Source organism: Myxocyprinus asiaticus, chromosome 6 (genome assembly GCF_019703515.2).
Source record: "Myxocyprinus asiaticus isolate MX2 ecotype Aquarium Trade chromosome 6, UBuf_Myxa_2, whole genome shotgun sequence".
Classification (NCBI taxonomy): Eukaryota; Metazoa; Chordata; class Actinopteri; order Cypriniformes; family Catostomidae; genus Myxocyprinus; species Myxocyprinus asiaticus.
The window spans coordinates 15,118,172-15,139,034 of NC_059349.1; the positions used below are offsets into that span (position 1 = coordinate 15,118,172).

At 38.6% G+C, this 20,863-nt stretch overlaps 1 protein-coding gene across 2 annotated transcripts; it reads left to right on the forward strand.

The window, feature by feature from the left end:
- Window positions 1–2,515: 2,515 nt before the first annotated feature.
- On the forward strand, window positions 2,516–16,858 carry LOC127442772 (Y+L amino acid transporter 2-like). 2 transcript variants are annotated; one of them, XM_051700946.1, is made up of 11 exons: window positions 2,516–2,589; window positions 3,534–3,630; window positions 4,846–5,372; window positions 11,284–11,409; window positions 11,644–11,788; window positions 12,583–12,706; window positions 12,809–12,912; window positions 13,050–13,146; window positions 13,434–13,583; window positions 13,702–13,885; window positions 15,188–16,858. In XM_051700946.1, the coding sequence occupies exons 3-11, from the start codon at window positions 4,847–4,849 to the stop codon at window positions 15,280–15,282; spliced, it is 1,551 nt and encodes a 516-aa protein (XP_051556906.1). In that variant the 5' UTR covers window positions 2,516–2,589; window positions 3,534–3,630; window position 4,846; the 3' UTR covers window positions 15,283–16,858. The 2 variants fall into 2 exon arrangements, with proteins under 2 accessions (XP_051556906.1, XP_051556905.1); XM_051700945.1 differs by lacking the exon at window positions 2,516–2,589 and having other exon boundaries at window positions 3,408–3,630.
- Window positions 16,859–20,863: the final 4,005 nt, after the last annotated feature.

Consider the following 20,863-nt stretch of genomic DNA (forward strand, 5'->3'; position numbering starts at 1 on the left):
ATACAATTATAAATAAAATAAAAAAAATGTCATGACCCCTTTAAGCTGAAGAACATTTTCAGTGTTACAATACAGTCCCATCCTAGTGTAATATGCAGAACTAAGTAAGCCATTCGTAGGCTGATTTCCTCAAACTGTGAACACTGTGTCTCTGTAGCGTTATAAAAATATTTATTTCTTTTTTTTAAGCATCCCGACCATCCGACACAGCAATATTAACTCAACCAATGGTGTGTGTTTGGGGCAGGACTATGTTTGTTCTATGAAGGGCAAACAGGGTGAGTATTCAGAAAGCTGTCTGAAAACAATGTTTATTTTCGAAATTCCATTTGCTGGTGCAAATTCACACTTCAATTACAACTTTGGCACAGTTTGTGCTACGGACATGAATAATACCTCGAATCATGTAAAGGAGAAGTTTGTTATTACTTTTCTAAGCAATCACTCTCATAATTTGTTTCCTGGTGGTAGCGAACTATAAAATGGGTGAAAAAAATCTTATAGATGGAAAGAGGTACCCGAGCCATATCTAGCCTCCTGAGACCTGAGCGTGACTGCTGTGTGCATTTTCCATTTCCCTTTTCCCTTTTTGATTTGTAACTAGAAGTACCTAATAAACATGCAAAAAAAATAAAATAATAATAATAATTCTAGAGTAAATGGTTTTCCTACAAATTGATGTCCACATACATGGACAGCGGGACTAAGTTTTGAAATTTTAAAGCTGCACTACATAACTGCTCTCAAGAGACATCTGTTGTTGAAAGTTAAAATTGCAAACAATTTGCGTAAGGATACATTATGTCAGTCGCGTTGTGGCACTGCTCTTCTGGTGGATGAATCTCCCAATTTGAGCTTACTTTGACATTGCCTGTGTGTGATCATGTCTGGAGCCGGAGTCATAACGTGCAATTTTCATGTTGATATTATGTTATATGATTAACATTTGAAACTGAAATATTAATTGCTTTGATGAAGATTAACAACACTCTTATTTACATATTTGAATGAATTTTACACTTAAATCACTTTTCTGACACCACTCAAAGCACTTTTAAAAAGAGAACAGGAGACTCACCTCAGCCACCACCAGTAGATCTTAATATGATTATTCAAGTGTATTATCTACTATTAATGTTTGAATTGTACTACAATTTTCAATTTAAGAGGTTCAACTCGTGGTATGGCTGATACGAGTTCAATAGAAGAATTATTATTTTTATACTATATTAGGCAAGTTCTGCACAGAACCAATCACCGGTGATCAGCGGCAGGTGCATGCCAGTTAGAAATCTGTCCGACTTGCTGTGATGTCATGGTGACGTATGCCAAAAAAGTCTTGTGAGAACGAGGCATGCTCAATTGTATGAGCCGTGCAGCGCAGTTGGATTTTTACAGCTGCGCAAACTGCAAGCATGATGGGAAACGACTTGCTGACAACACAGCTTAATGCTCATTGGATGAAACAACCATGATGTTTCGTTCTCTTTTAAAAAAACAATTACATTTTTTATCTCTAATATCATGTTTTAGGTGTAGATGTGGATGTCTATGCAATGCACACAATAAAACCGTAAACTAAAAACATAAAATGAGTATTCAATAATGATGGGGATAAAATACAATTTATTAAACGTAATAATAATATGCTTAAATATGTATTCTGAAATTGACTTCTTGTAATTGTTATAAGTCATACATATTAAACATGTCACAGTAACTTCACCAGACAACATAGATACATCGCGATCGGTTAACACACGAGTAATGTTCCATTCATAAAAGCATGACAAGCAATCTAAGCTTCAACAACCCTACCAGAAAACATATCCAAGCATTATAGCAGGTAAACAACTTCGCCAAATGGATAAACACCCATCTAGACTGCAACGATGCTGTCCTGAACTGTGTGAGTGTTACTTAACTGAGCTGAACAGCATAGTTAGTTTCTCCAGCCGGAATATGAGACAGCCGGCACTTCTTTCCTGTGTGTGCGGACATGACGTAATGACGCAAGGATGAACGTCATAAACCAGCAATTTCGCACCAAATCGAACCCGACAGCTTAAAATACAAATACTTTTTATAGGCTTACCGTAGTGAATCGGGGTAAGGTAAGGACATTGTTCTGAACACTGATTGCTTATGTACTCAATCAATAATGGCAATTTGTTCATTTTTAACCAAAAAAAGTTACATAGTGCAGCTTTAAATAATACCAAGCTATAGAAAGTCATTGCCTGTCAGTATTATCTTAGCCCAGCGATCGTCTTACATCCTGCTCACGTGGCCAAACCACTTCATTTACCTTTTTGCTGTTGTTTGCACGACATATTCCTCAAGGCTTACCGCCTTCCTGATTTCTTCATTACAAGCGTGTTTTTCCCATCTTATGCCTAGCATCCACCTATAATATTTCATTTCAAATGCTCTTAGTTTGCTTCTGTTTTGTTTTGTTTTGTTTTTGTTTGTTTTTGGGGTTTTTTTAGTGTTCATGTTTCTGCTCCATACAGCAATGTTGAGAGTGCACATGCATTGAGCAGTCTCTTTCTCCTTACTACTGAGATTCTGGAGTTTCTCCAAATTGAGGTAAGCCTTGAGTAATCACCTCTTGCAAGTGCTATACGGTTATTTATTTCCACAGTACAATCGTTGTTAAAGGTTAATGTATACCCTAGATATTTCAAGCTTGCCACATACTTCAGTTAGTACGTAAACTACTTATTCTTAAGTACCTTTAATTAGCTCATTCCCAATGATGATGCGGGGCGCAGCTCAGCTCAGCTCATCGGGACGCCCCAAAGAGTGCTGCCACCCTAGGCGACTGTCGACTGTCGGCCAGTAATTAACCACCCAAAACACCCTAGCATCATGGAGGCAAGGTCTTCACTCACATTTTCCTTAGTGGTGGTTGCCTATGAAAACTTGTGCAAGGGTGTTATAAGGAGTCAAAAAAGCCAACGCCAAAAGTCCATACAGTATGATATTCTTGTGCCTAGATATGCCTCAGATCCCTCAATCAATGTAAGGATCAATGCATGAATCGATACGTAATTGCTTAGTAAAGCAGTAGCACACCTCTCCTCAAAAAGACCCATAATTTGAGGTGGCATTCATGTCCATAGCACATATGGTGAACATATTGAAATGTAATATTTAGAACTCCCCAATCCAAAGTACTGAATGGACAAAAGTAATAGAGATGCTTGCCTTAAAAAAAACTCCACTATTAATGGGTAGGTAGTCTGTTTTTTAACAATACTCTGAGTTGGAACAGATCAGATAACAAAGACATGCTTTAATTCAACTGGGTTTTTGCTAAGGTACTTTAACTATCAATAGGAGGGGGCGGGCATTCTCTCTCTCTTTCTCTCTCTGTCTCAGTACAGACCTAAAATAGACAGGGCAACTAAAGAAGCCATCTTGTCTTTGCTGGAAAAACAGACTAGGGTCTGTGCGGTCTTGGATTGCAACAGCGCTTATCCTGTTGACCTATTACAGTCTGTGAGTTTAACTTTCTCTATTCTGACCAGGATCATCATCACACAGGAAACTTGCATAACTCATCTGTTTGCTCTTCCTTGCCAGCTGTATGATTTTTCCACTGCATTCCATCTCACAAAATTAAAGGTATGACATATTTAATGTGGGCCCCAAAATACTGGCCCCGTGATGTGAAGTTCAGTGGGTCAGTGTGGGCATTGTCTGTTGGTGAAATGCTTAAATTCAGAAAGGTTTCATGATCTTTATTGGTTCTTTTGAGAATGTTCATTTAAAATGGAATTAATGTCAGGATTTTTATGACTGTTTGTCTTCTGAAGCTATTTCTTCTACTGTGTGCTCAAGCAGACATTAACCACAGAAATGTCCCATATTCATTATACACAGATTTGTTATGTGTTAGAAGTTTTGGGCACCAAATAGAACATATAATCCTCTATACACACCATGTTGTTTGGTTGTTAGCGGAAAGCTTGTTTGTTACAGAAGTGTGAGCTGGAGTCATTTCATGTTCTAGGAATGATTGAAAAACAAGATATCAAGTGAACTTCTATGTTGATTCCAAACAAAATGATAAGTAGGAGAATATTATTGTAAATTATTGTAAAGAAATGAAGGCAGGGTTCCTACTGTCATGAAAACCTGGAAATATCATGGAATTTAATTTAAATATCATGGAATTTAATGTAATTGAAATCAAGGGGGAAAAAAATTAGTAGTCATTCAATTTTTTATTGTTAATATAAAACTATCTAGTTATGCTCAGCTTTAAAATATGTTATCAGCTAGAAAGTTCTTTTAGTGGGTGCATCTCTATAAAAATTTCTTTAACATGTTTTATCCAATAATCATTAACAACTGGAAAAGTTAGGGAAATTTTTTTTTTTTTTTTTTCATTGATTTTCATTTAATCTGTCTTCAAAAACTTGGTTAACACATCACCAGCATTAAAAAAAAATTATTTCAATGAAACGTTTCCATGCATTTAAATTACATTTTGAATTTTGAAATGAAAAACAATTTATTTGAATGGATTAAATCTAGTTTACGAACTTAAATGCATTTTGTCAGAAAATATTCATATTAAGATTCACAATTTTCACTCATGCCGTGGTGCATGCTGGGAACTGGACATCAAATGTACATCTGGTTAAGCCCAACAAAAATTAATTATGTTGTCCCAGTGCAGATGGATTACGTGAACTCCCTTTTTACTAAATTTATTGCACTCAATGAAATTAAGTTGTGAAATTTTTTTAAAGAACTGTGTCACATTACCTGATTTTAATTGACTAGATTCCTATGTTTTCTGAGTGAGTGATAACTGCATTTATTTTCCTGCAGCATGAAGCAGCTGATGTCTGTAGGCCAAAGACTCTGTCCTGGGTCTCAAGGAGACTCAAACCTGGACCTTAAGAAACCCAATGTGCCCTGCGATGGTCCAGACGCACAGGGCGAGAAGATGATCATGAGGAGAGAAATTTCTCTAGCCAATGGCATCTGCTTAATCGTGGGCAACATGATTGGCTCAGGCATTTTTGTGTCGCCCAAAGGCGTGTTGATGTACAGCGCCTCCTACGGCCTCGCTTTGGTCATCTGGGCTCTCGGTGGCATATTTTCCGTGTTTGGCGCTCTGTGTTATGCAGAACTTGGAACCACCATTAAGAAGTCTGGTGCTAGTTATGCATACATCCTGGAAGCCTTTGGTGGTTTCCTTGCATTCATTCGTCTGTGGACATCCATCCTGCTGATCGAGCCAGCCAGCCAGGCTGTCATCTCACTGACGTTTGCCAACTACCTGGTGGAAGCGCTCTACCCCACCTGCCAGCCTCCTTATGATGCCGTGAGACTGATAGCTGCGGCTTGTCTTTGTGAGTCCTCGTTGGTCATCAGTAAAAGAGATTTTTATTTCTCACAGCCTGAGCCCAAAAATTTAAATTCATAATTTGTCATCAGTTATTCACTCTTGTGTTGAACTCACCCAAAAGAGAAGTCTGGATTTTCTGCCTAATCCTAGCACAAAGTACCTCCTTTTGGTACTCCAGGGACTTAGTACTCCAAGGTATTTCAGTGAATGCCATGGTATAACCATATAACATGTCCAAAAACTATTATAATGCTCTAATACATTTTGGTACTTTTTTTGTAAGTTTTAGCTCAGGTTCTTTAGTGGTCTTAGGTCCTAAAGAAATATGAAATCTGAAGAGTACATGATATACTTAAGAGTTGCATCTTCACAGAACAAGTGCAAACTTTTTATAGTAAAAAAAAATTAAACCATAAAACTGCACTTGGCACACAAAAACAATCTTAAAACACACATATAATTTACAACCCCAATTCCAAAAAAGTTGGGACAGTATGAAAAATGCTAATAAAAACAAAAAAGAGTGATTTGTAAATTATATTCACTCTTTGCTATATTGAAAGCACTATAACTACACATTATATGATGTTTTACCTTGTGAATTTCATTATTTATTTGAAAATGTACAATAATTTCAAGTCAGATAATTGCAACCCACTCCAAAAAAGTTGAGACGGGCAATTTAAGACTAATAACAATTTGATGAGTTGAAATAGCAAGGCAATATGAAACAGGAGATGTTAAACAGGTGTGGCAATCGTGTTATAGTATATAGGGAGCCTCCAAAAACAGCCTAGTCCTTCAAGAGCAAGGATCATTCAAGACCTGTCAATTTGCCAAGAGATGCTTCAGCAAATAATCCAGCACTTTGAAAACAATGTTCCCCAAAGACAAATTGGAAGGATTTGGGGCATTTCACCCTCTAAAGTGCACAATATAGTTAAAAGATTCAAGGAATCTGGTCAAATCTCGGTGCGTAAAGGGCAAGACAAAAACCACTTCTGAATGTGCGTGATCTCTGAGCCCTCAGACATTACCGTCTTAAAAAACGTCATTCATCTGTAATGGATATCATGAACATGAGCTTGGGATAACTTTAGTAACCTTTGTTAGTCAACACCATGCACCGCTGCACCCACAGATGCAAGTTTTTAACACAAGTCAACACTGTCCAGAAGTGCTGCCGACTTCTCTGGGCTCTGTCTCATCTTAGATGGAAAGTAGAACAGTGGAACTGTGTTTTTATATTTTATTTTTTTTTAAACACAGCCGTTGTGTTATCCAGGCCAAAGAGGAAAAGGACCATCCAAGCTGTTATTAGCTTCAGGTCCAAAAGCCAGTGTCTGTATGGGCCTGGGGTGTGTCAGTACCCATGGCATGGGTAACACGCACATCTGTGAGAACACCATGAATGTAGACAGATATGTAAAAATATTGGAGCAACATATACTGCCATCCAGCATAGTCATTTTCCAGCAGGACAACTTCAAACCACATTTTCACCGGATTTCAAGTGCATGGCTGTGTAAGCAGAGAGTATGGGGTGCTAGATTGGCCTGCCTGCAGTCCTGACCATCTCCAGTTGAGAATGTGTGGCGTGTTAGGAAGCACACCATACGGCAATGAAGACCCCGCACATTTGTGCAGCCAAAGACCTACATAATGGATGAATGGGGGAAAATTCCACTTTCTAAACTTAACAAACTTGTGTCATCATTGCCCAAATGCTTAATAAGTGTTATTAGAACAAATGGTGTTGTTTTACAGTGGAAAACACTCGACTGTCTCAACTTGTTTGGAGCGTGTTGCAATCAGCTGATTTGAAATTACTGTACATTAAAAAAACAAAAAACAAAATGGAATTCACAGGTTAAAACATCATATAATGTGTAGTTATAGTGCTTTTAATATAGCAAAGTGTGAATATAATTTACAAATCACTCCTTTTTGTTTTTATTAGCATTTTTCATACAGTCCCAACTTTTTCGGAATTGTGGTTGTAGAAGAATGTTAAACATCTAAGAAATAGAATCTGCTTGGCATGCACTTACTTTTTGATTATAAGGAATTTGAGGCATGTCCAACAAAGCTTGCAATAATAACATGGATAGTTAAGCATGAGAGACTGAATGAGTCAGGACAAATGAGAAACAAATAAGCGGAAATTGTCCAAATGATGATCTGCAATGAATTACAATGTGGTGCATATAATAATAGCTGTCATTATGGTTATCCTATCTGTTAGAGTACATATTGAGCATTTCAATAGATTTGTTCTTAGTCCAGTTGGATGCTGCATATTAGCACTAGTTGTTGTGGCTCCTTGGTCCTCTGAGACCTTGGCCAAACTATTTCAGCAGCATTCACAAGTCCTTTTTTGTGACTCAGCTGTCCTGACTGTTGCAGACAGGTTTGGTATTTAGGTGAAAGATCAACAACCAAGATTTTCCACTTATCAATTCATCACTTTTTTTCCCATGAGGTTTTTTTTTTTTTTTCATCCATAAGATACAGTGGGAAAATAACAGTTAAGCACGAAGGAAAGTGCCTCCATTTAAATTGTGTTTTTAAAATTTAAAGGAATGTTCTAACTTAAATATAACTTGAGCTGTATTGACAACATGTGGCATGATGTCGATTACCACAGATAATAATTCCAATTTGTTAAAACAGGCAAAAACAATATTTACAGTAATGCACTTACCATGGAAGTATATCAGGTAAGGCACTGCACCGGAATAAACAGTTTCAGAAAGTATGAGACTTTTTAATCACTTACCAATATTGTCTGTTCGAAGTTATATCCAATTTTTCAACTGATGATCATGTAATTCCAATAAACCCTGTAACTTAGGCTGCGTCCACACAAGGGATGTTCACGGGAACCATTTGTGATATTCAGTTAACCATGAGGATTCATGAACGGTTATTTGATTATTTGTCGGGAGTCGGGTCTCATTAATAAAGAACGTTTATTGCAATAGATATTCATCAAACACTACTCAAAATAGCAGAGAATAAAATCAACAGTGAGCTATGAGCCTAAACAGCACAATACATCGATCTTCAAATGATAAAATCACACATTAAAGTCAAATAAAAATAATCAAACTGTCACTGACTGCAACAGAGTGTTCTTAACCAACGGAAAAATATATAATTTAAGTGCTAAACCTGTTTATGTGCTCTGCCCGGGCAGGTTCACATTTCAGTATTGTCATGTACATGGAGTTAAACTGTTGCGGTTTATTAGGGTGCTTTCACACTTGGTTTGATTGCTTGGACCGATCCTGAATTCATTTCTTCCCCTCTCCCACTGCCCCCCGCTGGTCTCTGTTCATCATATTTTCAGATCATATTATTTGGGTCCAAACTGCGGTCCGATTACGTCATCAACGTGAGTACAAGCGGCAGCTGTTTATCAGTGTAACTAGGTAAAAACTATGGAAGATATCAGATTCACTGTGTTATTAATGTATTCGTTTGTTTGGATTTACCATCAAAACTTTACATGCACAGAACAACACTTGCGTTTGTCTGCCGCGGATGCATCGAATGTGTCATGATGTGAACATTTTGAATTTGTCTGCCGTTGCAAGATATGAGAAGAATGTGAGCTGCTCTCTGAAGGGGATTTATATGGAGACGAGCTGCAGGCCAGAGACCTCCAAATTGGAGTGGAATCTCCAAAAGAGGGTGGGGTTACTCCAGAAGGGGGCGTCATTTCCACTCACGGTTAAGGGTTAGGGATAAGATTAGGTAAGGGTCTCCCTATATCTTTAATGGTGGTTTGGAGCTCCTGCCCCTTTTTGGAGCTCTGCCTGCAGCTTTATCCTTCTCCGATCGGGAGCCTGCAAAGATGCAAATTATACGTCATCACAAGTGGTTCACTTCCACGATTTGGTATGATTGCATTCATATTAGCAGCTAACCATACTGGAGTTCACATGAACCATACCCCAGACCACCTTTTCAAGTGGAGCAGGGTGCAGTTCCCGAGTTAGGAAAACAGCGTTCACATCATCCAAAACTAACCGAACTTTGATGTTATTCGAACTCGAGTGCACACCAAAAGTGCTAGTGTGAAAGCACCCTTAGCCTCTTTGGGATGCTTTGATTTTTAAATGGTTTAGCATTTAACTTGTGGAATTATTGTCTCCACACCAGAGCAAAAGGCTCTAACCATTTGGCTAACTGTTTATCAAGTGCTGAAACTTTGCCAGCAACTCTGTTTCTGTCCCATTTTCACCGCTCTCATACACGTCACACAGGAGATGTTTTTCTTTCTCTTTCCTTTCTAAGCAGCTGTTGCCTTCATTCAGTTTCTAGTCAGAGCTCAGTGTGTTCTCAGAAAGCAGGGATCTGATCCACCCAATGCGTGAGGACAAGCCATAACATCACTCACCATTCAAATGCTAACCATGCTAACTAAACTGTTGCTGTGGTTGCTAGGTGAAATGAGACCATACACCAAACCAAAGAAACAGCACACTTTTCTGGCCAAGACCAAAATGTGAACTTTTGTGTGAAATTGTGAAACAACAAACAAGTTTGACAGAACTCTTGATTTTTGTAAGGGTTAGCACCATAGCTCAGTGTGTCTGGAACACATTTACTAACCACTATACCACGGCTCTGACACCAAAATGAGGCATTTTAATCATGAAAGGATCAAACTGAATCATGCAGATGTTCAACTTAAAAAAGCTTAAAGTTAGCTTTTGTCATTGACTGCAAAGTTAGCAAAACTGCTTAATTTGGTAACTATGTTTTGGAAAATGGTAGCTTTGTTGTTTCTGGCTCAAAATTGCCAACCAGCTCAGCCAGGTCCCCAACAGCTTACTGTCTAGCTGGTCAACCATAAGCTTGGACCAGCTAATGAACAGCTACAAATGATCCTCCATGTTCAAAAACACCGCTACCACCTTAAGCCTAGCGCACACTACACGATTAAAGCTTGTCTTCTTTGATGTTTTGACTCGGCGAATGGTCTATGACTAGAAGTCTCAGATCGCACGACCAACGGTTGTGTAGTATGCACACTCCTGCGACTCATCCTGACAAATCGCAGACACTACGATGGATTTCCAACCCCCTTGAAATACCCAAAACGCATCTTAAAATTACAATAACAAAATTCATTCACAAAGATTATTTGTGATAACATCAAAAATTATTGAAAGAACGGCTCGTGCCAGTTGTTACCCAGTTTGCGATATGTCGTGTAGTGCGTGCACTACCAAGACTGAAAAAAAATGACTTTGAGTTGCAGGGTGCCTACTGCAAGTCGTGTAATGCATGCTTGGCTTTAAAGACGTGAGATTGGGTCCATTTGAAACTCCCACATTCCCTTTCAAAAAATCTAGATTTCTTACAAACTTGCCATAAATTTCCCACTCATTATTTTCACATGCAAATGAGCATGCGATTTGCCAGAAATGTTTGCCAGAAGTTTGCAGCTCTTCACCGGTATTGGTAAACCTACAGCACACCTTTGGCAACAATGAAGAATTTGCCGCAAAGCTCATTTGCATGTGAAAATAATTAGTGTGACAAATTTGCGAAAAGTTTGCCAGAACTCTCGATTTTTGTAAGGATTACAATAGCACCATAGCTCAATGTGTCTGGAACACATTTACTCACCACTATTCCATGGCTCTGACACCAAAATAAGGCATTTTAATCATGAAAGGATAAAAATGAATAATGCATAACTTTGTCTTTGTTTTATTGTGTTGTCTTTTTTAGGCTAAAACTTAGTATGTAGCATGCATTCCTAGCTAGACTTCTTAGCTTTCAGTCAGTGGCCAATATCTTGTGAGTCAGTTCAGTAAGAAAGCTTCTGCTAAGAACATAAATGTCCTGATTCTGTGAAACTGATTTCAAACTATATTTCATGTGTTCTCTTTCCCCAGGTATCTTGATCTTCATAAACTGTGCTTATGTTAAGTGGGGCACTTTGGTTCAAGATGTATTCACATACATCAAGATCATGTCTCTATTTCTCGTCATCACAGTGGGCATCATTAAGATAATTAACGGTAATGAAAGTTTTGTGGTAATACTGATTTTTAATGTTGATTATAAGGTTACAATAAGGCTGTCCTGTAGTGACACTGAACAAGGAAGTGGCTCTTAAGCATAGTTTCGGTTGCACCTACACAGGTTTTATTGTTTGAAAAAGATTAATGGCTGATTTATTTGAGAGCTTGAGGGCGTGTCTGGTACTAATTTTCTCTCTCTCTGTTCCTCATTCTTCTTCACATGGCCCACAGGAGAAACAAAGAACTTCAATAGTCCATTTGAGGGTTCATCCATGGAGGCGGGCAGCATTGCTCTGGCTCTTTACTCCGCTCTGTTCTCCTACTCTGGCTGGGACACACTCAACTTTGTTACAGAGGAGATACAGAACCCTGAGAGGTCTCATGTCAGACATTTTCATTTTAATAATTGATTGTTAACATGTTAATAGTTTTTTTTTTTTTTTAAATTTTTTATCCCCTTTTCATCCCAATTTGGAATGCCCAATTCCCACTACTTAGTAGGTCCTCGTGGTGGCGTGGTTACTTACCTCAATCTGGGAGGCGGAGGACAAGTCTTAGTTGCCTACGCTTATCACGTGGCTCGTTGTGCATGACACCGCAGAGACTCCCAGCATGTGGAGGCTCATGCTACCCTCCGCAATCCACGCACAACTTACCACGCATCCCATTGAGAGCGAGAACCACTAATCGTGACCACGAGGAGGTTACCACATGTGACTCTACCCTCCCTAGCAACCAGGCCAATTTGGTTGCTTAGGAGACCTGGCTAGAGTCACTCAGCACACCCTGGATTCGAACTCATGACTCCAGGGGTGGTAGTCAGCGTCAATACTCGCTGAGCTACCCAGGCCCCCACATGTTAGTAAACTCCGTTTCATCAGTGGAATACAAAAGCAGACATTTTAAAAAATGTTCATGCTGTTCTTTCTATACAGTTAAAGCACATATTGATCAGGGGCTATCAAGCTACAAAAGCATCAATAAAAGTAGTCCGTACGACTCATGCACAATATATTCAAATCTTTACTTGGAATATAGCACACAAGTATGGACATGTATGGACTAATTTTATGAAGCTTTTTGTTCTTTTTAGAGTTTGACAGACACAGGTCACTTACAACTGAGAAATGCTAACACACAAGCAATTTATCTGTCCCCGTTCATTCATAGGAATCTTCCCATCGCTATAGCCATCTCCATGCCAGTAGTGACAATCATCTACCTACTGACCAATGTGGCATATTATGTGGTTCTGGACATGCCTTCTTTTATGGGTAGTGATGCAGTGGCTGTAGTAAGGATCTTTCTGAGTATCACAAATCTACTCTTTACCTCATACATTGAATGCATTAAACCATCAGTTGAGTAGACCATCAGTTTCTGTCTCCATGCGTAGACCTTTGGGAATCAGGTGCTTGGCCCCATTAGCTGGATCGTTCCCATCGCTGTGGCCATGTCTTGCTATGGAGGACTCAATGCCTCTGTCATAGCCGCCTCCAGGTAAAACATTGTTGTTTCATGTAATCTAATCTAATAACCCATACAGATAGGTCTTTCAAGCCATACTTGTTAAATCCATATGATATGAGCTATGTGTATGTACAGTATGAGCACAGAATACTGTTCTTTTCTGTCAGGTTGTTTTTTGTGGGGGCAAGAGAGGGCCACCTCCCCAACAGTTTAAGTCTGATCCACGCTGAACGCTACACTCCTGTACCTGCTCTCATATTCAATGTAAGTCTCACCTGTCTGTTCCCTGATTCTCTTAGTCAACAGATTCTTTGCCAACTTTTTACGATCCAATCAATTCCTCGTGGATAAATTCAAACCCCATGCTAAAAAAAAATTCTCATTGAATATCCAAATTCACTTTGAAATATGTCATTACAGAAGTAAAATGGGTTCCGAATGTCATTTCATGTTGACTTTAATAATGGCTTTTCTACAAATACTTTCCCATATGTTACTGTTGACATAAATGCTGACTGTACTTCAGAAGTGTTTTGTGGATGTGTTTGTAGGGTGTGATGGGGCTGATCTTCTTGTGTGTGGAGGATGTGTTCCAACTCATCAACTACTTTAGCTTCAGTTACTGGCTGTATGTGGGTCTGTCTGTGGCAGGGCTCATTTACCTGCGCATAACTCAGCCTGACAGACACAGACCGGTGAAGGTAACTGGATCCATGCAACCGTTTTGCATCTGTTTACAAGATGATGTTTAAATTTGATTTAAATATTAGGTGTTACTCTGTTTATTGACTTTGCTCTTTTCTGTCTTTCCTCCATCAGCTCACGTTGTTCTTCCCCATTATCTACTGCATATGCAGTCTGTTCCTTGTGATTGTTCCTCTGTACAGCGACACTATTAACTCCCTCATCGGAATAGCCATCGCACTGTCTGGAGTGCCCGTCTATTTTCTGTGTATTTACTTACCCGAAGAAAAAAGACCCAAATGGATCGGTAAAGTAAATGGTGAGAATAATTATTTTACATATTAACACATATTAAATCTGTTTTATTAGCGGTGTTTGGTAAGGCAGTTGTTGAGGAGAGGTGTGCTATTACTTTTTTAAATTGATCAGAGAATTCTTGACTAGTGAACAATAGACCTACATTGAAGGAGGGATTTAAGCCAATATCGTAGCGACTTGGGGGGGGGGGGGTCAGCTCTTATGACATTACCCAGTTATTTTGCTTAGTTTAGTTGTGGTTTAGTTTTTTGCTTTGTTGTAGTTTATTTTGGTGTAATTTTTGTTTTGTTGTTGATTTTATTTTTTATTTTTTATTTTTTTTGTGTTGCTTTTTGTTTTTTATGTGTTTTTATTTTGTTGTGATTTTTGCTTTGTTTTTGTTTGTTATTTTTATTGTTATTTGTTGTTTTTTTATTCTTATTGTTATTTGTTGTATTTGTTTTGTTTTGTGTTTTGTTGTTGAATTTATTGTGTTTTTTGGCTTTTTTTTATTTGTTTCGTTTTTATTGTGGTTTTTATTATTTTTATTTTGTTGTTTTTATTCTGCTTTTTGTTTTTTGTTTGGTTGTGTTTTTTGTGTTTTGAATTTTTGTTTTTGTGTTTTGTTGTTTTTTTGTGTTTTGAATTTTTGTTTTTGTGTTTTGTTGTTTTTTGTGTTTTATTTTGTTTTTATTGTGGTCTTTGTTGTGTTAATTGTAGTTTTTGGTTTTTGTTTTGTTGTGTTTTTTTTTTGTTTGGTTTTGTTGTTTTGTTTTTTTATTGTGGTTTTTGTTGTGTTTTGTTTTGTGTTAAGTGAAGTGAAGAATCCATTTTAAGTCCATGAAAGGAAACAATTCAGCTCTTTTATAGTGGTGTTCTGTTTTCCTGTTTTAAATGTATTTTTCTCACTAAGTCATGTGGTAAAAGAATTACAACCATAGCAGCCATATCTCCACATCTATCACATGACTATAGTTCATGCAAGCATACAGTTATGCTTAGTTAACTGCAATTATGTGTGAACAATCTATTATTTCTGGTTTAAAGAGATTTTGTTAAAAGTGTGATACATTTAAACCTCAAGTTCCTGTGTTTTATGAGGGAGTACAAACGTTTGTCGCAAGCAGAACTATCACCAAATGTTCTAGTCTGGAAGAAGGAAGGCTATGTGACTGACATATCATATTCTCAGTAGTACATCACATCTCTAATCTCCTAAATACTCTTCTTACTTTAACCTTGTACTGTCTCTAACACCTTGCTCTTGTTTTCTCCCACTCCCTGTTTTCTCTCTCTCTCTCTCTCTCTCTTTCCTCCATGCTAGCTGCAGTCACCAAATGCACACAGATCATTTGCTACTGCTGTCTAACTGATCTGGATGTAGACCCAGAGATTTTGGCAAACACTAAGACTCAATAATAATCCCAAGGGGACGTGCCTGGACCATGGATTTCATCTCTTCATTGCAAAAAAAAAAAACAATATTTGTCAAAAGCAAATATCACTGATTTATATACTTTCAGTTCATATCTCATAGAGATCTAATTCTTCTGATATCTCAGAGATATCTCTCTTGCTCAGTTTAACTGAAAAACTAAATATTGTGTGTGAATGTTTCTATATACGATGGTTCATCATTGTTTTATTGGTTTTTACATGAAGCCTTATCTTTAGCAATAGTTAAATCAAAAATAGGATTTAGAATGAGGATGAGTAAAAAATAAGATGGAATTTTCATTTGTGGGTGAACTATCTATCTAAGGATCACTAAGTTTGATATCTTTATATGACTCACTGCAAATCAAAATTAATCATAATGTCCACCAGGTGCCCCAAAAACATGGCTTGTTTTATTCTTTTAAGGCCTCAATGAAGCTCCTTGTATGCCGTTGAAAAAAGAGGATTATACTTAAGGATACAATGAGACATTGTAACTGCTTTCTCTATGAGTCTTAAAAGGGAAACAGAGCCAAGAAGATGGAATATACAGGCAAATAGACAAGTGGATAATTATCTAATTAACTATTTTGGGACTGTATACATGCTCTGTCAGTCAATATATACATTTCTACTGTCAGATTAAAGAAATGTGAGAAAAGCTTGATTTTTGGGTTGAGAAATCCGAACATGAGTCATTTTGTCATTTTGATATTGGTGCAATTTCTTCCTGTATGACCACTACACTAAGTGCTTCAGTTTCTCTATTGTCTTTGTGTATGTGGAAATGAAACAGGAACATGACTTGAGTATTTGCTGAACTTTTGTTCTTGTTTATGAGTTCATAGACAGCGGGCTGCTTCGATCTGCTGTCCTGCCTTAGAGACGTTCAATTAACTTCTTGTAAGTTGTGATGGATAGTGCTGGGATGGTTTTGAAATCATACTGCTTGGTGAATTTTCCAGCCACCCGAAGCTAAAAATAGAGAATCTATGGCACTCTGAAGCTCCAGTGTCAGATGTCTGGGTGATGATTATGAGATACACGTTTAGCCTTTGACATAGTACATAACAACATGTGCTATTGAGACAAAATCTTTTTTAAATGTCTAATTTCCATTTTTCTCAGTATATGTCAGGTATTGAGCTCATATGTGCCTTTTAGAGATGCATTCAGTTGAATTAGAGCTTTGGTAGGAAAGATATTGCTTTGGAAATATTTTACATCATAATCTACCCTTTGCACAATGCTCTGACACACTATGAAGCTTGTGATAGTATAAGATAACAAGCCCACTGTAGTTTTTGGAATAAAAGTGGCAGCAATCAGTATGAAAAATCTACTGAAAACATTAATGGTTGTCTCCTAATAGTGAATATAGAGTAGTTTGCACATATTTTGCTTTAAAATTATCTTTTTGTTTTTTCATCTGTTTTAAAACACAAAGTAACACGTGATGTTTATTTGTTGGTATTACACTGAATTTTGATATCATTGAAACCAATTTTTTCATGAAGTATCTTTTGTGGTTTTCAGTTGTTGAAATAAAATTTCACACTTATTTACTGATATAAAAGCAAAGCAGATCATGTGTCATTGATTAATAGAGCTGAACTTCCTGACCTCACTGTGAATAATGGAAAATAAACCTCAGAGCTTCATTCGCATTTAAGGTCACGAAGACCCATGTAACCTTTTGCTACCCTGTGACTCAGCAATTTTAAAATATTGAGTCATTTGGTAGAGAAATTGAACTCCTCCCCTCAAAGCTCATTATAAACATGTCTCTGTTTCTAAATGGTAGTACAAAAATAAATAAAAAAAAATGTAATTTAACTTTAGTAAATGCATTGGGCATCATGAACTAACAATGAACAATATGTTATTACTGCATTTATTAATCTTACTTATAAAAATACAATTGTTAATTTCTAGTTCATGTTAGTTCATAATGCATCAATGAATATCAACATACAACATTTGATTTAAAAAATGTTATTACTATATGTTGAAGTTAACATTAACCAAGATTAATACATGCTGTCCCACCTCAAAGCCATCACTGATCCTCTCCTGCAGTTTGCCTACAGAGCTAACAGGTCAGTAGACAATGCAGTTAACATGGCCCTCCACTTCATCCTCCAGCACCTGGACTCCTCAGGAACTTACGCCAGGATCTTGTTTGTGGATTTTAGCTCCGCCTTCAACACCATCATCCCGGCACTCCACATGTAGGTGGATCACAGACTTCTTGACTGATAGGAGGCAGCATGTGAGGCTAGGAAAACATGTCTCTGACTCCCGGACCATCAGCACTGGTTCCCCTCAAGGTTGTGTTCTTTCCCCTCTACTTTTCTCCCTGTACACTAACAGTTGCACCTCCAGTCACCAGTCTGTCAAGCTCCTGAAGTTTGCGGATGACACTACCCTCACTGGACTCCTCTCTGGTGGGGATGAGTCCACCTACAGGTGGGAGATTGATCATCTGGTGACCTGGTGCAGTCAGAACAACTTGGATTTCAATGCTGTGACGACAGTGGAGATGGTCGTAGATTTCAGAAAAAACCCAGGCCCACCCACCCCCATCATCCTGTGTGACTCTCCATTTGACACTGTGGAGTCCTTCCGCTTCTTGGGAACCATTATCTCCCAGGACCTCAAGTGGGAGCTGAATATCAGCTCTCTAATTAAAAGAGCACAGCAGAGGATGTACTTCCTGCGGCAGCTGAAGAAGTTCAACCTGCCGAAGACAATGATGGTACACTTCTACACCTCCATCAAGTCCATCCTCACCACCTCCATCACCATCTGATACGCTGCTGCCACTGCCAAGGTCAAAAGCAGACTGCAGCGTGTCATTCGTTCTGCTAAGAAGGTGATTGGCTGCAATCTGCCATCCCTCCAGGACCCTGAGGCAGCCAGAAAAGATTGTGGCCGACCCCTCCCACCCAGGACACAATCTCTTTGAGACACTCCCCTCCGGCAGGAGGCTACAGTCCATTAGGACCAAAACCTCATGCCACAGGAACAGTTTCTTCCCGTTTACAGCTGGCCTCATAAACAAGGCCTAGGACCCCCTGACACTGTCTCTTATCCCACCTCCATAGACACTACACATTAAATTAACATAGTTTCCACATCTGTCTTGTATCAATGTAAAGAACAATTTTCTTGAGCTTCAGAGTCCAGACCACGTGTAACAACACCTGCACAGGATTGGTACATTTGAATGTCACACCTGTGGGTCCGGTACAGGATGGCAACTACAACTGCCCGAATTACACCAGGAACACACAATCCCTCCATCAGTGCTCAGAATGTCCGCAATAGGTTGAGAGAGGCTGGACTGAGGGCTTGTAGGCCTGTTGTAAGGCAGGTCCTTACCAGACATCACCGGTAACAATGTCGCCTATGGGCACAAACCCACCTTCGCTGGACCAGACAGGACTGGCAAAAAGTGCTCTTCACTGACAAGTCCCGGTTTTGTCTCACCAGTGGTGACGATCGGACTCACCTTTATCGTCGAAGGAATGAGCGTTACACCAAGGCCTGTACTCTGTCTGGAGCGGGATCGATTTGGAGGTGGAGGGTCCGTCATGGTCTGGGGCAGTGTGTCACAGCATCATCGGACTGAGCTTGTTGTCATTGCAGGCAATCTCAACACTGTGCGTTACAGGGAGGACATCCTCCTCCCTCATGTGGTACCCTTCCTGCAGGCTTATCCTGACATGACCCTCCAGCATGACAATGCCACCAGCCATACTGCTCATTCTGTGCGTGATTTCCTGCAAGACAGGAATGTCAGTGTTCTGCCATAGCCAGTGAAGAGCCTGGATCTCAATCCCATTGAGCACGTCTGGGACCTGTTGGATCGGAGGGTGAGGGCTAGGTCCATGAGGAGGAGATGCACTGCAGTACTTAATGCAGCTGGTAGCCACACCAGATACTGACTATTACTTTTGATATTGACCCCTCTGTTCAGGGACTCATTATTCCATTTCTGTTAGTCACATGTCTGTGAAACTTGTTCAGTTTATGTCTTAGTTGTTGAATCTTTTTATGTTCATACAAATATTTACACATGTTAAGTTTGCTGAAAATAAAAGCTGTTGAAAGTGAGAGGACGTTTCTTGTTTTCTGAGTTTATATCCATGACAGCCCACATTACAGCTTTTTAAAATTATCAGATTAAGCAGACCAATGCCAATATTTAAAGAAATCAGGGATTATTTTGTCTAATTCAACTGTTCACAGTACATCAACTTCATTTTTTACTGTACACTGTTTTGATGTCTGTGGGCTTTTAATGCAAACAAGCAAAACAGTGTAGATTTATAACAAAGATTATTGTCAACAGCATTATCAGTAATATTTATCCTAATTTTGCCTCTCCATTTATTGCACCTTCAAAAGCAAAGCAAGTTAACTAAAAGAATTATGCTGGACGAATTTAAGTCAAAGTGAATAATACCCAATTACAACTGATTTTACTTCTATAAAGTTACTTTCCTGAAGGGAAGGGGGGGGGAAAAAGATATTTAAACAGAAATGTACTGAATAATAATTCAAATAAGACAAAGAATGTGAATAAGGGTAATTTTTTTCATCTCATGTTCACTTTCACTCTTACCATGTCACTGAGCCAGCAACCCTCCTCCAGCATTGCCAGGTCACTCTGTCTAATGCATAATTTGAAAGCTGTGCTTATCACCATGTTTGGGTTATCTTGTTCCAGAATATGACATCCACCTGTGAATCATTAAAGTTGCAATCACATTTTCTGGATAAAAAACCCATTGTTGAAGGATCATTGGTCAGGCTGTGAATCTGAAGGAAAATGAAGACCAAAGAGCATTCCACAGAAGTTAGAGATAAAGTAATAAAAGTGCATAGATTAGGGAAAGGGTACAAATTAATATCCAAATGTTTGGATATCCCAGTGAGCACAGTTGGATCAATAATCAAGAAGTGGAAGCTGCACCACACCACCCAGACACTGCTAAGAAAAGGCTGTCCCTCAAAACTCAGTGCTCTACCAATAAGGATACTTGTGAGAGAAGCCACAAAGAGGCCAACAATCACTTTGAAAGGAGCTACAGAGTTCAGTGGCTGGGAGTGGAGTAATGGTGCACCAGTCAGTCATATCAAGAGCACTGCATAATGCTGGCCAACCTGGAGCAAAAATCACTTCGTCACTGTGTGCAAAGCTGGTACATATGTACCCCAATTGACCAAATATTAATGTGTGTGGGGGTTGAATACTTATGCAAGCAAGATATTTCTTTTTTTTATTTTTCATAAAAATATTTCCCAATAAAAAAACAATGTCACCTCACAATAACTGATTTTGAGTTTCAGTGTTTTAAAATAAAATATCAATCAGAATGAAATTTCAGTGTACCATTTGTAATTTGGTAATATGAGAGAACTGGTCAGGGGTCTGAATACTTTTGCAAGGCACTGTATATATTTTAGTCATGTTGCTCACCCTCACCATGATCCGACCCTTAAAATTAATTTGGTTGATGTAACCTAATGTAGTCAGGATGATTCACCACCACTT

Excerpts from the sequence above, each read along its gene's own strand:
- LOC127442772 (XM_051700946.1), top strand. The coding sequence starts at position 4,847 with ATGAAGCAGCTGATGTCTGTAGGCCAAAGACTCTGTCCTGGGTCTCAA. Across the intron at positions 12,707-12,808 it reads GTAGTGATGCAGTGGCTGTA|ACCTTTGGGAATCAGGTGCT; the intron begins GTAAGGATCTTT and ends CTCCATGCGTAG. Across the intron at positions 13,147-13,433 it reads TACCTGCTCTCATATTCAAT|GGTGTGATGGGGCTGATCTT; the intron begins GTAAGTCTCACC and ends ATGTGTTTGTAG.